At 40.2% G+C, this 13,645-nt stretch overlaps 1 protein-coding gene across 1 annotated transcript in view; it reads right to left on the bottom strand.

The window, feature by feature from the left end:
* Window positions 1-13,645, bottom strand: part of LOC147882601 (pentatricopeptide repeat-containing protein At3g16610-like) — a 62,734-nt gene that overhangs the window by 43,955 nt on the left and 5,134 nt on the right. Inside the window, exons 5-6 of the mRNA XM_087400457.1 lie at window positions 4,813-5,629; window positions 4,334-4,521 (exon numbers count right to left, since the gene is read on the bottom strand). Of these exons, the coding sequence (XP_087256583.1) occupies window positions 4,334-4,521; window positions 4,813-5,629 (1,005 nt within the window). The remainder of the gene's footprint in view (window positions 1-4,333; window positions 4,522-4,812; window positions 5,630-13,645) is intronic.

The following is a 13,645-nucleotide window of genomic DNA, read 5'->3' as shown; positions in this document are numbered from 1 at the left end:
GCCATAGCAATTACTACTCTCACGGTTGCCATCCTTGCAACTGGGCTGAAAGTTTCCTCATAGTCAATTCCATATGTCTGTGCAAAACCTTTGGCAACCAATCTTGCCTTGTACCTGCTAACAGACCCATCAGCATTGTGCTTTACTTTGTAAACCCACTTGCAGCCAATAGCCTTCTTATCATGAGGCAAAGGCATCAAATCCCAAGTGTGGTTTGCATCCAAGGTAGCCATCTCTTCATCCATAGCTGCTTCCCAATTTTTATGCCCTGCTGCATCCTCAAAACATGTGGGCTCTGGCTCCTCTAGAACCTTGACCATATAAGCATAGTGATGTGCTGTATACCCATCATATCTCAGCCTGTCAACTGGATACTTAATATGAGTGGACCTCCATACAACTGGATCAGTTGCAGGAGTCTTTAAATCATGCCTGCTTTTCCTTGCACCAGGTGTAACAACAGAAGGAATCCCAAGTTCCTCATCAAGGCTCATTTCAGAGCCGCTTGACTCTCCATCAACATGAGAGCTACCAGCAGACACATCAAACACTGGAGCATGGTCTACTTTTTCTTTTCCCTTATGTGATACCTGCACAACACTATCAGGGCTGCCATGTGACGATTCACTAGATCTCAATCTCCCTGTCCATGCATTAGATCCACTAGTAGAGGACTCTCTGGGTCCACTCACGGCTTGAGATTGCTGCTCTGCATTTATTGCAGCATTCCCATTTCCTGCATCTGCATCTCCTACCATAACAGTTGGTGCATACTAGCTGCTCATTTCATCAAAAACAACATCTCTGCTCACTTCTCGGGGGGGTCACTATGTATAAACCCTCTATATCACCTGCGTTCAAGGCCTATATTTGAAGTCCCTTATTTGTAAAAATTTTCATTAATAAAATGTACCCCTTTTCTATACAAATCTGTAAATGTTTTCCAAAACTATTTTAAATAGTCCCTTATGTATATTTATTTATGTAAATTTTAGAAATTAAAAAAATCCTTCTGTTGAACTCACGTGATAGGGTTACATATGATGAGTGACCCCCCCGAGGCTCACTTGCATTTTGCAGGTGGAAGGGTTATAACAGTGATACCCTTTCTGGTGCTGAGCATATCCAATAAAGATGCATTTTTCTGCCTTTGGATCCAGCTTTGTTCTCTTCTCATCAGGAACATGAACATAAGCTATGCAACCAAATACCTTCAAGTGAGAAATATCTAGTTTTTGGCCTGTATACATTTCTTCAGGCATCATGCCATGGACAGCTGCAGTGGGGGTTCTATTCATAATATAAACAGCAGTTGCTACTGCTTCAGCCCAAAAATAATCAGGCATGTTTTTCTCATTTAGGATCGCCCATCCTACTTCTGCAATATGCCTGTTCTTCCTTTCTGCAACCCCATTCTGCTGAGGGGTAGACCTGCATGAGTACTTCCTTTGAATTCCCTGTTCTTTCAGATATTCACAAAATTCTTCTGAAAAGTACTCTCCCCCTCCATCAGATCTTAGCACTTTAATATGCACACCTTTCTCTTTTTCAACCATGGCCTTAAAAGCCTTGAAATGGCTGAACACTTCACTTTTGTGCTTCATAAAATAAATCCACACCTTCCTAGTGTAGTCATCAATAAACGTCACATAATAATGGCATCCACCAATAGAAGCAGCTTTGGTTGTCCAAACATCTGAATGGATCACTTCCAAAGGTCTTCTGCTCACCTTAGCATTTTTGGGAAATGCATGTCTGGCCTGCTTACCCATTTGGCATGCTTCACATACCTTTTGCATTCCCTCAACTCTGAATTTAGGCAAACCTGCAACAATGTTTTTCGTTTGCATAGATTTCAGCCTTTGTATATTCACGTGCCCAATGCGCTTGTGCCATATCTCAATATCTGCAATGACACCTCTCCCATGCACAAACATAGCAGCTTTCACCTCAGGCATATCAACATCCAAGGTGAACATTCTACCATTTTTGTTGCCTTTCGCAACCAAGCGGCACTTATTTTTCAAGTCCTCAACAAAGCATCCATCAGGATTAAATCTAACCTGCAGACCTTGCTCAACCATCTGGCCAACTGAAACCAGGTTCTTAGTGATTTTTGGAACATGAAGTACATCTACCAAGTACTTCGTTTTGCCATCCTGCATAGCCAATGGCACTTTACCAACCTGCGTAATTGGGTGTGTAGTATCATCACCTGTTTCAACATAACCTGGCTTATCCAAATTTCTAACATCATGAAACCACTCACCATGACTGGTCATGTGGTTAGAGGCACCTGAATCAACATACCAAACATCATTGCAAGCTGCAGCATCTCCTGACATGGAGTTAACCATATGCTGCATCACAAAAAGGTGCTCATTTCTGTCGTCACCATGCCCACTTGATGATGCATAGTTGCTTTGCTGCAACTTCCCACTTTTGATGTCATTCTGCTTTTTATAGCATGTATTCTCCTTGTGTCCACAGGCTTTCCACAATAATAGCATTCTGTGCTGCTATTTACTTGCTGGTTCCTTTGCCATGAACCACGGCCTCTTTGGCTCCCCCTGCCTCTAGAACTACCACGTCCTCCTCCATAGGACTGGTTTTCCTGTTGTTGCTGTTGGTTCTGATTTCCTGCACGGCCACCAAAACGGCCTCTTCCTCTACCTGTATTCGAGTAGAAAGCAGTCTCTTGAGAAGTTGAGGTGTCTGAACCACCGTTCCTTTGCTCTTCACTCAGCAAGAGAGCAATAAGTTCCTGAAAATCAGAAAATGTTTCACGGACTCCAATGGATGTCCGAAACTGTGCATAATCTTTCCCAAGACCATTCAAGGTCACGGACACTAAGTCCTCATCATCAACAGGTGCTCCAATGGAGGCAAGAGAATCTGCAAGGCCTTTCACCTTCAAGGAATACTCATTTATATTCAGATTTTTCCTTTGCACATTGTGCAACTCCTGCTTTAGCTGCATCTTTCGTGCTTTGGTATTTGTGCTATACAGCTTCACTAATGTATCCCATGCCTCCTTAGGCGTCTCTACGTCCTGTATATGCACAATCATAGAATCTGAAATGCTAACAGACAGCCAATACAGGCATTTTCTGGCTTTTTCATGCCATTCTTTAAAGGCCTTCAATTCAGTAGGAGCGGGAGTAGTACCCAAAACTGGTTCTGCAGTTTCACCACTGATGTAATCCCAAACTCCCTTTCCCATAAGGAAGTTTGTCATCCTGAACTTCCATGCTTGGAAGTTGTTCTTGTCAAGCTTCTCACTGACAATGGTAGACAGATTCTCAGACATTTTACAAATCACGAATTGCAACAGGCACTTCCTAGTGACGATTTTGCATCAACAGGCAACAGGCATGAATCTGCAACTCCCAATATCTCTGCACAAAGGCATACGATGCAATTTCTGTGGCACCTTTCCACCGACTAGCCGCGCAGTGGTCGCACAGCGAAAAACAGGGCCTTTTTCTGAGTGCCTGCGAAGAACTTCCGCCTTCAAAACGGGCCCCGAAACGGCCTCAAATCAGAAAAATAAAGTCACCAAGGGCGTCGCCCCTTTTCGCAACATATACTGCGCTCTCGCCACACCGCGAAGGGCCTCTCAATCTGAAACAGTGCACTCCTGCACTTCTGGCTGTGCTACCTGCAGAGATTTGCTCCCAAACTCGAAATAGGAAAGCAACACTGGTCCTCTTACCAGGACACCACAAACTTGGCTTGCTTTCTTGAGCTCCTTACCACGAACAAGGCTCTGATACCATGAAAGGAATGAGGGAGAGAGATAGGAGACTCAAGTTCAGCTTTCTTCACAACACACAAAAGAGAGAGGACACAAGGTTGGAGGGTGAAGCTCTTCACTTTTGCACACAACAACAATAATAATAGAAGAGGGAAATACCCTATATGTCAAAACCTAGAATACGTGGTTCATATGTGAACCCAAACCAAAAACATACGTGGTAGTCTAACTACACCACGAGTACAACTAACATAGGCGGTGACATAAATGATAGTCATCCAGGAGATATATCGGGGGTAGAGCTTGATATCTCAACATATATTTATAGACATGTTTCTACAGAAGTTTAAATTACTGTAAATAAGTATTAACTTGGGCTTATATATCACTCTCATAAAATACATGTAATATTTAATACTATATATGCAAGGTTTTCCAAAATATAGCCCCATAGATGTGCTCAAATGGGGTTTTCCGATCAATTTGAGTGGCTGAATGACTATACTTGTTAAACAATTCCTGTGCTTTGCCAAGCGAGCCACATTTGGCATACATGTCCACCAAGGTGCTGCCAACAAAATGATCTCTTTCCAATTCTTGTCTGATAATCTCAACATGTATTTCTCGGGCCTTGTCTATGGCTCCTATGCTGCCACAAGCTTTCAAGGTGCAAACAAACGTGGCAGCATCTGCAGGGACAACATCCAGCTGCATATGTTCAAAACATTTTAGTGCTGCTTCACCAAGCCCGTGTTCAATATATCCTGTAATTAGTGCATTCCATGAGACTACATTTCGAGCTAGCAGCTTGTCAAACACTTCCTGTGCTTTTCTAAGAGAGCCACATTTGGCATACATGTCAACCAAGGTGTTGCCAACAAAAGGATCTCTTGCCAATTTATGCCTGGCAATCTCATTGTGTATTTCTTGGCCCTTCTCTATAGCTCCTATGCTGCCACAAGCTTTCAAGCTGCAAACAAAGGTGATAGCATCCGAGGTGACACCCTCCAGTTGCATCTGTTCAAAGTAGTTCAGTGCTTCCTCACCAAGCCCACGTTCAGCATATCCTGCAATAAGTGCATTCCAAGATACTACGTCTCGAACTGGCAGCTTGTCAAACACTTCCCGTGCTTTTGCTAGGGAGCCACATTTGGTGTACATGTCCACCAAAGTGTTGCCAATAAAAAGATCTCTTGTCAATTCATGTCTGGCAATCTCAACGTGTAACTTTTGACCCTTGTCTATGGCCCCTATGCTACCACAGCCTTTTAAGCTGCAAACAAACGTAACCGTATCAGGAGAGACACCCTCCAGTTGCATCTGTTCCAAACAGTCCAATGCTTCTTCACACCGAGAGTGTTTAACATAACCTGTAATTACTATGTTCCACGAAACTACATCTCGACCTGGGAGCTGGTCAAAAACCTCCCTTGCTTTTATAAGAGAGCCACATTTGGCATACATGTCGACCAAGGTATTTCCAACAAAAGAATCTCCTTCCAATTCCTGTCTGGCACTCTCAGTATGTATTTCTTGGCCTTTTTCAACATCTGTCTCCCTGGCACAAGCCTTTAATAAGGCCACGAACGTATACTTGCTAGGATGTACAGAATCTTCTTTCATTCTCTGATAAAGATTGAGGGCATGATGTGATTCTCCCCATTCAATATGACCCATGATGAGAGACGTCCAAGAATGTTCAGTCCGATCAACTAGCCTGTTAAAAACATGCTGAGCATCGCAAATGTTTGCACATTCCACCAACATTGGGACAAGGTAGTTCCCAAGAGCTCTATGAGGTTCCAGCCCACTTTTGCCCATATAGGCATGCAAGCGCTTGGCATGCGATAAATTTTTCTTTTTTCTGCACTTCTGCAAGACGCATATACAATTCTCAACCGAAGGCAGCTGCGTCAACCGTTCCAAAGAAGAGAGCGCCTCCTCTAAGCTGAGCATCTCCAAGCCAGTTGTCTCTCAGTCCTTGGACTATTCACCTCTACTCCAGACCTAAAGCTGGCCTTGCAATCGCTGCCACCCTCCTCTAGCTCCTCCACCATGCCCCGGTCTTCAGAGATGGGCCGGGCCAGACAACTAGTTGATCTAGTCCCATGCATTCCCATTGTGGTTTTCGTTTTTCGTGGACTAACCTTGGTGATAACTGTATTTGAGTGTGCGAAGCATGAACACAATGAAAACCAATATGATTTTGTGCGAAGTATTGGCACATGGCATCTTTTCATTCATCCATGTGCTCTTGGTTTTTGTGCAGGTGGTTCGCTAATTTGATGTCTGGTCGTGAAATCGGCACACTTTCCTTATTGAAAAGTCCAACCATGGACCATTGCCCAGGCTCCAAATTTGATGTGTGGTCTCGAGATTGGCATGTGGCATCTTTTCATTGGTCGGTTTGGCGGCTGCCCGATTTTGGTGCTCTTGGTTTGTTGAGTGGGTTCTGGAATGTGGTGGGTTGGCATCAAGGAGCCAAAGGTCATCGATCGAACAATAAAGATTAATCCTCCTCCAACTACAAACCTTTACGCTAGAGCGAGGAAGAAACACACTAGAGAGTGTGTTGTTGTCTGATGTCAAGCACCAATTGGACAGATTCCTATTGTTCTTAGCACAGGCCTTGGGTGTTATGCCCCACTACTAGTGCGTCCAAACTTTTGTACTAGGTCTATTTCAATGGGTGTGACCAACCTCTTAATACAAGCCAGAATTATTTGTTATATTAAAAAAAAAGACAACCCACACGTGGAGGGCTTGGTGATGAGTGTTTTTGTTGTTCGTTTTCTCATTTTTGCTTGTCGACTTGTATTGAGGGTTCCTAAGACCCAAAACATAGCAGAATCACAACCAAAAAAGACCATGGCCATCACAACAAGAGGGTATACTACCCAAGGCCCATGCTACATAGCCTCTCACTACATACCCCGTATATATCTTAAATGGAGCCCTGCTAGCCACAGAATCCTTCAATCAAGTCACTACATAGGGTTCCTTCTCACCAGAGGTACCACAATAACCCATCTATCCCTCATCCTCAAATGCCGCCCTATTTTTCACACTCCATGTTGCTAATATAGATGCGCAATGTTGTCGCCACAATTGACGTAAAGCCTTGAGGGTCCCCAACCAACACCGATCTCCAATTTAGCTTTCTCAAAAACCTAGACATCATCCTACTGTGCAAATCAACCCCTCTATCCGATGCTCCTCACAACCACACACTCTGAGAACAAATACCTACTACTTTCCATAGTACACCTATTAAACAGGCACCATGGAGAAAATCTTAACCCATTTAGACAATCTACCTCTAGTCGGCAACCAATTCTAGAGCACCTTCCAATTCAAGTTGGCAATCAATTCTGAAGCACCTTCCAAAGCAAGAACTTGACTTATCTCCATGCCTCATACCCTACTTCTCATTCAGCCTCACAATCAATGACTTGGCCATTAAAGCAACCTTATACATAATATAAGTCCTTGAGTCGTATGAGTTAGGGTTGTTCTTACTACCACGGCAACACAAGTGTGTAGAGTGTAGCCTCTGAGCTAGTTGTATGATTGCTAATTTTGGCTAAGTAATAGAGGAAGGCTATTTCCAATTCATATATGTACATCCTTCTTTCTCTCTATTCATCATTCGCATTCTGAATTGTGTGTCTCGTTGAAGAGAAAACCCCCGACTGGCTACAAACAAGCATAAAAATTAAAGTGGGAATGCTAGTTGAATTGTATTCAGGACATATAAACCAACAAGATGGATTAGTAAGTGGTGCAGAAGGAATTTTTATGACCATGTCTACATACAACAACAAAGATATAATTTGGATACAATTCCCTATACTTAAGATAAGATGTAAGCAAGACACCAAAACATGCTTATAGTTTTAACAAAACAAGCTTTGGACAGTATAAAAGAAGTCCACATTGGTGTATAGAAAACAAGCATCCTAACCTGAGCCTTGATAACTATTCTTAATATAACTAGGTGTAGCAAGAACAATACATAGAGCACAAGGCTTAGAAATGGAAAAGCTTGCATTCTCACCAAGGGTATTTGTAGACAGTCTAGCATACACAGCTCTATCATGAGTTTAAAAAATAGAAAACCTATACTTGCTAGAAAACCTATTTAAAAAAGATGTGTAAAAAGAATTGGAGAAGTTGAACACAAAATCAAGATGGACAACTTTACATGAAGATTGGAGCAATGCATATATTAATACTATAATCTTTAAATATAAGGTCACTTCCTAAACATGAGACAGATGTTTATATGCTTTCTAGAAACAAGAACTCCACATTGTGGAACCACACATGCCATCAATGCATTACGGTATAAATAATTAATTTGGTGATGGCAATTGTATGTTTACACAAAACAACACACATCAATTGAGGAAACACAAATATACACTCAATGCAATAGAAATATCAAAAGCTCAAATTTTCAAGCAAACATAAAGATAATATAGACCACCAATAAAAAAGTATAACATTTTCATCCCATACATACATAATTCAATTGTATGTTAATACAAAACAACACACATCAATTTTAAGGAAACACAAACATACACACAATGGAATAGAAATATCAATATCTCAAATTTTCAAGCAAACCTAAAGATATACAATTTTCAACATTGTATAGCTGACCAATTAAAAATTATAACATTTTCATTCCATACATTCATAATCTATTAGCTAAAATAAACAATAACAAATACATCATAATGATAGGAGACTTCAACATTCGCATGTCTTGAACAACACCATAATCAACAAAACCACAAAAAACAATGGAAAAATACAACTACACTTGCAATTCAAACAAACAACTTCAGTATATTGAACACATTTAGACCACACATGGAGTAGTGTACCATACATAATACAAGATCAAGAATTGCTTAGCATATTGGACCGATCATTCAATAACTTATATATAGGCCTAATTTATGGAAGCTTTGCACCGCTTCCTTTGAATGATGAGTGTAGACAAGCAGTGGCAAGGTCTGACCATCTTGCTGTACATGTTTCTTTTGAACAAAGGAAGTTTGGATGTCAGAGAGAATGTAGTCACACATGGAAAAGCTTGCCATAGATAACACTACACATTTAGAAATAGATGCTGTGGAATGCATGATTACAGGACTTGAAGCCTTGTTAAGAGAGAGTGATCAGTGCATTGGTCAAGATAGAGAGTTGTGCATGAAAGTGTTGTATGCACTAAACTTGTCGATACAGAATCGAGATGGTGGAGGATGGTGTAGTAGTGTATGTCGTGTAGAACTTTTTAATCAATTTTTCTTCAAAATAGGATTAAGCACTATTGGATCCACAAGGTACAAACAATTCTCTCGCTTTGTCCTTTGATGGCCAATGATTCAAAACATACATTCGTTGTCTTTCACACACATATCCTCACCGATTTTACACTTGTATTGGTCAATTATATACTCAGATTTTTTAAAATACTCATTGGTCTTACACTTTGAAGTTACACATATGATCACTAGTATTAAACCTGAATAGCCAAGGAGTTGATTCACACCATTCTTCAGTAGTCTTTCATCATGGAGTCACAAATATGCTCAGTGATTTTACACTCGGATTAATCAACTATATACTTGGTGTTTTTATATACTCTACTTGGTGTTTTTATATACTTAGTGGTCTTATACTCGAGTTACACATATGATAACTAGTATTATGCCTGGTTGGCCGAGTAAATTGATAGAATAATTATGATTTTGTACTTAATTTGCCAATTATACACTCAAATGTATTATATACTTTCTAGCTCATATACTCCGAGGTTATTCATGCATTTTAGCTAAGCAAGTGGTTGCAAATACTCCTTTGGATACATATCTCTTATTCGGCATGCCTTATACTTCAAACATATATTGGGGATTACATTGTTTAACAACATCTCTATTTTTAAAGGACACATGGCACACTAATTTTTTATGATCCCAACACCATCTATCTTATTCTAAAATTTAGTTCCTCTTCCATTAATATTAATTGCATGCCTCAGCATTCCTTATTGATCATCTTGCATTGTGTACAAGATCAAGAACTTATGGCTCATTAGTAACTTCATGTACATAATTATTAGCACTAGTAAAGTTCTCATGTTTTGATAGATTCAAAAGAAGTGTTCTATTACAAGTGGACTTCATTCATAAGGGCATATTTCTTGCTTCCTAGACAATCTCTCATACCCTTGCTTTAATTAATTACGATTTTGTGGCTTCATAGGAGAGACCAATGATGGGGAAGGTGTAGCATCAATTGCAGCTAGTGCAAGTCTACAGAACACTAGTTGAGGAAGATGAAAGCAAAAGGATGATCCCAACGGGTTAGCATCCCATCTAGACTAAGATAAAGGAGTTTTAGGGAACTGATTGCCGTGTTCACTCTCTGTAGGATGGTATATAAGATAATGGTTGTGGTATTTGGGTTGCTTGTATTGTGACAAGTTTTAAGTCCATCAAAGTACATAAGAAATCTTTCCCCCTCAAGATGCCCCATGCCATCAATGGAAAATCAAAACATGGAACAAATACACAGACCTAAAATTCTCAATCCTGCACTATAGCACTACCTCTAAGGAGGCAGTGTTAATAAATACAAGGAAATGGAAGCTTATTAAGAAATGCAACCATATGAGTTTCTTTCTTTTTTATATAAATTCCAAATGTAAACATATTTGTAGTAGTAGGTAGGTCATGTGGTGCTAGTTAGCAGTTATAATTAATGCTAACGTTACCATAAGGAGGCCTTTCTTGGGAGGAATTCGATCAGATTTTGACTTACCATAAGGAGGCCTTTCTTGGGAGGAATCTGATTGGATTTTGACGATTGTTTGAGAACCAAAATCTGACTCGATTTCCGCTAGGAAATGCCAACATGTGGCCCTTTCTGGCTGTCAGGAGGGACCCGTGCCACATCATTAGCATATGTATTGCCATGTGCCATGTATTTGCTACCATTTTAACCAATCAAAGTGTGCCACGATTTCCTCCAATCAATATTGTTTCAATGTTTGTGCATGTCTCTTGGCTTATGGTTTGGTTAATGTGTTGTGTTGGTGTTGATAGCCATTTATTTTTAGGCTAATGCAATGTGTTGGCATTAATAGCCATCTATTTTTAGGCTGATGTGTAGATAGGTTGTTTATTTGATTTTGTGATGTCGCAATTTTAAGTATTAGGTTCTAGTTTTTAGGGGTTGTAAATTGTTTATGGTCGTGGAAGATTAACCCCCACCATTCGATTCAAAGATGAAATCTGTCCAACACACCATGTATGCAATAGTGAAGAGCACAAAAATCGGATAGTCAACAAATGGGCAAATGAAAAGCTGCCACGTCAATTTGTGATCAGGTTGAGAGGATTTCGGGCATGTTCCTAATCCCCTATAGGGGATTTGATGTTTCAAACCAAACTATTACATGTAGTACTTCATATCCTTTGAAGATCAGGAGCTTCGAAGCACCATCCATGGCAGGAAGAGCACTAGCGTTGGATGTTCCACGTAGAAAAGTGCCTAGAATCCGACTTGTGGGTCGCTGATCGCTCACCGACATGAGCTTGCAAGATTCTAAGCACTTTCTTATTCCCCTATAAGTAGATACAAGTACTCAAACCTGTCTACGATGGGTTTGTTCCCAATTTCATAATTTTGCAAGCATGCAATACACACCTTTGATATGACATGCTTATATTTTATATTTTATTGCGACCAAGTAATTTGTTTTTAACTTTACCATGTGGCATAGTTGTGTATGAAGAATTGATAATACGAGAAGAGATGAACATAAAAATATAATTTTTAAAATTTTAATGTAATTATATTTAAATCTTAATATAATTTCTATAATTAAGAAAATATAGAAAATTAAGAGTTTGAATATTGTATAACTTTGTTCAAGCCATAGAAAATATAAGATATCATTTTATTTTCTTTATATTTTGAATATATTTTTGCAATATCTTGAATCAACTTTATTTTTTCTTTATGCATTTTCTTTTCCAATGGTATTTGAAATTACATTTCAACTGAAATTACATATCAACTAAAATTATTCAAGAAGGCCTATGAGACATTGCATGCAAAGTCATAGAGTCCTTCACTTTTAACATTTATTGAACACATCAATCTTGTTCTCAATTGATTTATCTTTAGCATGAGGTCACTTGACTAAAGGAGACTTTGGCTTGTCTTTCTCTCCTCACAATGCCTCCTTTTAGCAAGTCTTTACCTCTACTTTGGTCCCACTTTAGCCAATAGAAGTACAACATACACATACTGCATTATGAGATAATCTAGAAGTGTTTATGTGTGTTATTTTCAGACTTGTTCTTGACTATTCAAGCATGGGTACATAGTAATCAACTTCAAAAGCTTCGCCATAGCGCCTTAGCTTAGCCATAGATGATTGCACGTTTGTAATAGAGAAAACCGCTTTGTTTTCACTACCATGCAATACCTCCCCTTTCTAAACTGAAGCATCATCACATGACACTGTAGTTAAGCAACTCTCTGATCAAAGAGCAGAGAGTAGACTTATAGTTATGTCCAATGGATTGAAGCATTGAATTTGTGAGAGCTTTGAAAGAATGTGGTTGTGATCATCCAATTGTGAAAAGTCTTTGGCTTCGAGATGGAATGATCAATGATCCAATTCAACCTTGCGTGCACACCTTCCTTTATCATCTCTTCCTCTAGCTCTCTTGCCCATTAGATAATGGATTTTTCTCCCAGCAAGAGCAAGCCATTCGATCATCGCCTGAGAGTGGTGGATTGTGCGAGGAGGAAGAAGTTTTCCAAAACAATTCTTTAAGCTATCTGTAAGAGGAAGCACTTTGATCACCATCTTCGTGATCGTTAAGGGAGAAAGCGTAAGAATTCTTCATCGTTGTGGGAGGAAGACTACAAGAAGTTCTCCAGTAGAGCAAGCAATTCTATCTTTGTCTTGAAGCACGTGCTCACTTGCTAATCTCGAGGGTTTCTGTCTGTCTTGAAGTGATCTTTCGCCGAGAAATTTGAAGCTCTTGGCAGCATCACAACAAGATTGCTAGCAAAGGAGGAGGCAAGTTTGAGAAGAGGCAAGGTGAGGAGGTCATGGAAGAGGGAATGAGGAGGGGAAAGATCATTCCAAGCCCTTGATAGGAGCATTTTTGGGAGCTTTTGATGCAATCCCAAGGTACGTGAATGCGAAGCTTTTGCTAGAGGGGAAGCTGGAAGAATCGAAGGGGATGGGAGGACATTTTGTCAAGGTGAACAAAAAGGTTGTAGATGCAACAAAGAGAGGGGGCACGATGAAAGGGGAGAAGAAGAGAGATAGCATCATGACTTTTTGTTTCTTGGAAAAGGTGGAAGGAAGAGGAGAGGACTCGAGGAGAGGAGTCGCAAGCAACTTTCATGGAAATTAGCTGATGGCATGAAACCATGTACGTTGTAGTTGTGCGTGAGGCGATGGTTATTGTGGAAGAATCAACACGTAGAGGACCCCTTATGGACATGTGGAAGAGCCTTTGCTTACGACCTCAAACTCTAGGCAGATGCACCACATGGTCAAGTTTAACGTAGTTAGATTAAGTTTATTGTAATCAGCTTTCGATGACATGGCAAGGAAGTCGTTTGATGTAACTGATTTGAGAACTCAATAAAGCCATAGTTGAAGCCCATAGTTGGGGTGCTTGTCTCATCTTGCCTTTGCAGTTTCTTGCTTTGTCTTTTGTGCATTATGTCCTTTGGTGGAGATGCTAGATAACGCACGGTGAAGATGGTTTTGATGGAGCATGATGGTAATGCGACACAATCAGAGGATCATACCAGCTTTTCCAGATCACCCCAAAAATT

This window comes from Dipteris shenzhenensis, chromosome 29 (assembly GCF_047967505.1).
Source record: "Dipteris shenzhenensis isolate YYH24624 ecotype China chromosome 29, Dip_SZ_1.0, whole genome shotgun sequence".
Taxonomy (NCBI): domain Eukaryota; kingdom Viridiplantae; phylum Streptophyta; class Polypodiopsida; order Gleicheniales; family Dipteridaceae; genus Dipteris; species Dipteris shenzhenensis.
Note: the sequence above shows the minus strand (reverse complement) of the source record. Positions and strands in the feature narration are given on the sequence as shown.